The sequence below is a fragment of the Suncus etruscus genome, chromosome 9 (assembly GCF_024139225.1).
Source record: "Suncus etruscus isolate mSunEtr1 chromosome 9, mSunEtr1.pri.cur, whole genome shotgun sequence".
Classification (NCBI taxonomy): domain Eukaryota; kingdom Metazoa; phylum Chordata; class Mammalia; order Eulipotyphla; family Soricidae; genus Suncus; species Suncus etruscus.
In genome coordinates this window covers 56,093,038-56,095,597 of record NC_064856.1, presented here as the reverse complement: position 1 = coordinate 56,095,597, position 2,560 = coordinate 56,093,038, and the positions used below count along the sequence as shown (strand labels likewise).

General features: G+C 36.2%; 1 protein-coding gene across 1 annotated transcript; it reads left to right on the top strand.

The window, feature by feature from the left end:
* Positions 1-263: 263 nt before the first annotated feature.
* LOC126018510 (olfactory receptor 2D3-like) lies at positions 264-1,205 on the top strand. The gene has a single exon (XM_049780641.1). It carries the CDS (start codon positions 276-278, stop codon positions 1,203-1,205), a length of 930 nt encoding a protein of 309 aa, XP_049636598.1. The 5' UTR covers positions 264-275.
* Positions 1,206-2,560: the final 1,355 nt, after the last annotated feature.

Below are 2,560 nucleotides of genomic sequence, written 5' to 3'. Positions count from 1 at the left end.
ATAAGCCATGTAGTGAGGTATCAGATTCATACCACTTTCTAACTGATGGTTAAAAATATTTCAGAGAAAACAATAAATTGTTTTTAGCAGTGGCTTAATTTCAATCATTTAACAAGTTATTGTTCTGTGTTCTGACATAGAGAAACTATTATGCTACAGAAATCCATGCCCATATAGGAAGCTGATTATTACGAGCTGTTTTTTTTTTCTTTTCATTAAATTCTCATTATGTGTTTCTTTTCTTGGTGTTGACATATAGAAAGTAACAAATATTCATGGGAGAAGAAAACCAATCCTTCGTGACTGAATTTGTCCTCCTGGGCCTTTCACAAGATTCACAGACTCAAGTTCTGCTCTTCTTCCTTTTTCTGCTCGTCTACATGCTGACTGTTCTGGGAAATCTGCTCATTGTTGTACTCATTCATATAGACTCCAAACTCCACACGCCCATGTACTTTTTCCTCAGGAACTTATCCTTTGCTGATCTCTGCTTTTCTACTACCACTGTGCCCCAGTTGTTGTTCCACTTTATGGCAAAAAGAAAAACCATTTCCTTTGCTGGTTGCTCGACACAGATATTTGTTTTTCTTTTGCTTGGAGGTACAGAGTGTGCTCTGTTGGCTGTGATGTCCTATGATCGGTATGTAGCTGTCTGCAAGCCCCTGCACTACTCCATCATCATGACTCAACAAGTGTGTCTCCAGTTGGCCTTAGGGTCCTGGGTCAGTGGAGCATTTGTTTCTCTGATAGATACTTCATTCACACTAAGCCTGCCCTACCGAGGAAAGAATGTTATTAACCACTTTTTTTGTGAACCACCTACCCTTCTGAAGCTGGCTTCTGCAGATACCTATAAAACGGAAATGACCATCTTTGCCATGGGTATAGCCATCCTCTTAGCTCCTGTTTCCCTGATCCTTGTTTCCTACTGGAACATTATCTCCACTGTAATTCGAATGCAGTCAGGGGAAGGAAGACTCAAGGTGTTTTCTACCTGTGGCTCCCATCTCATTGTTGTTATTCTTTTCTATGGTTCAGCCATATTTACATACATGAGACCAAACACCAAGGTAATGAATGAGAGGGATAAATTTATCTCTGTCTTCTACTCAGCTATTACACCTATGTTGAATCCCCTCATTTATAGTCTGAGAAATAAGGATGTCAAAGGGGCTCTCAAAAAAATGATTTCAAGATATTTTTAAGGTGAAAATTTCTGAATATGATGATTTTGGGGACATAGAGAAAAGCAATATTTTTATAAACTAGTAAAATTTTTTATTGTGGGGCCGGAGTGGTGACACAAGCAGTGGTAATGCGTCTGCCTTGCTCGCGCTACTCCAGGAGGGACCACAGTGCGATCTCCTGGAGTCCCAGATGGTCCCCTAAGCCAGAAGTAACTCCTGAGCATCACTGGGTGTGGCCCAAAAACCAAAAAAAATTTTTTTCATTGCATTCCTGTGGTTTTTCTTTCTTTTTCATATATATATGTTTAAATAAATACTTAAACAAATTGGGTTGGCACAGGAGCCATATAACAAGAAAGCATTTATTTTAAGAAAGGAAAAATTTACAGGGAAAAAAGAAGAGAGAAATGAGAATGAGAGAAGAAAAGGCAGAGTAAATAATAATGGACAGAGAGGAATTAGAAATAGGAAGCAAACAATTGCTTCTCTTCAAGCAATACAAAATAATAAAAGTAGATATGCAATTGTATATACATGCAATTGTATACTTACAACTAAAATGAATAAGTGTACAGTGTGCTAACAAAAAGAATAGAATTAGCAAAACTGTGATACTTACGTTAATGTCAAATGAAAATTTAAAGATTATGCCTACTGACTATAATGAAGACAAATGGTTATTTATAAAATGTTTAGTGGTGTAGAAGGAGGACATCTTATATCTCACATATCTTTAAGCTCATTATATAGGTCCATGTAATATTAGAAGATAAACAGAGATGAAACTGGAGTGAAATTCTGAAACAGATTTAAATATTCATTATTTAACTATTTGATATATAAATGAGATAAAATATAGGCTAATTCATACTTTGAAATGTATGAGTGTCTGTGAATGTGAGAAAAATCTGTTTATACTTGGGATCAGTTGTTTATTCAAATAAATAGTCTGGGCTGAAGGATCTCAGGTACTATGGTGCATGTAATAACTTTGTAAAAAAAATAGCATAAAATGTACATAACACAATTGCAACCATTTTACCTAAACTATGGATCAGGTCCCACCTGCCAAACTTTCCCAAGGTTCTCCGTAATGAACCAATGAGGAAGGAATGTCTTAATTTAATATAATCCTGCTTTCTGCATCTCTCATCAGTTTGCGAGGATCTATGATTAATTAAATTGGTTACTTTTTATTCTTGGGGCTTGAACTTTGCATAAGAATTATCAGAGCCCTTATAAGTATGTTTCACAAAGCTGCTTACTGAGAAAGCCCTACAGTCATCTCTTGCCTGAGAGTCCTGTAATATTTTAATCTCTAATGACCAGAAAATAATGTCCTAAGACTGAGAGAAATAAGTAAACGGCAAGCT

Excerpts from the sequence above, each read along its gene's own strand:
- LOC126018510 (XM_049780641.1), top strand. The coding sequence starts at position 276 with ATGGGAGAAGAAAACCAATCCTTCGTGACTGAATTTGTCCTCCTGGGC.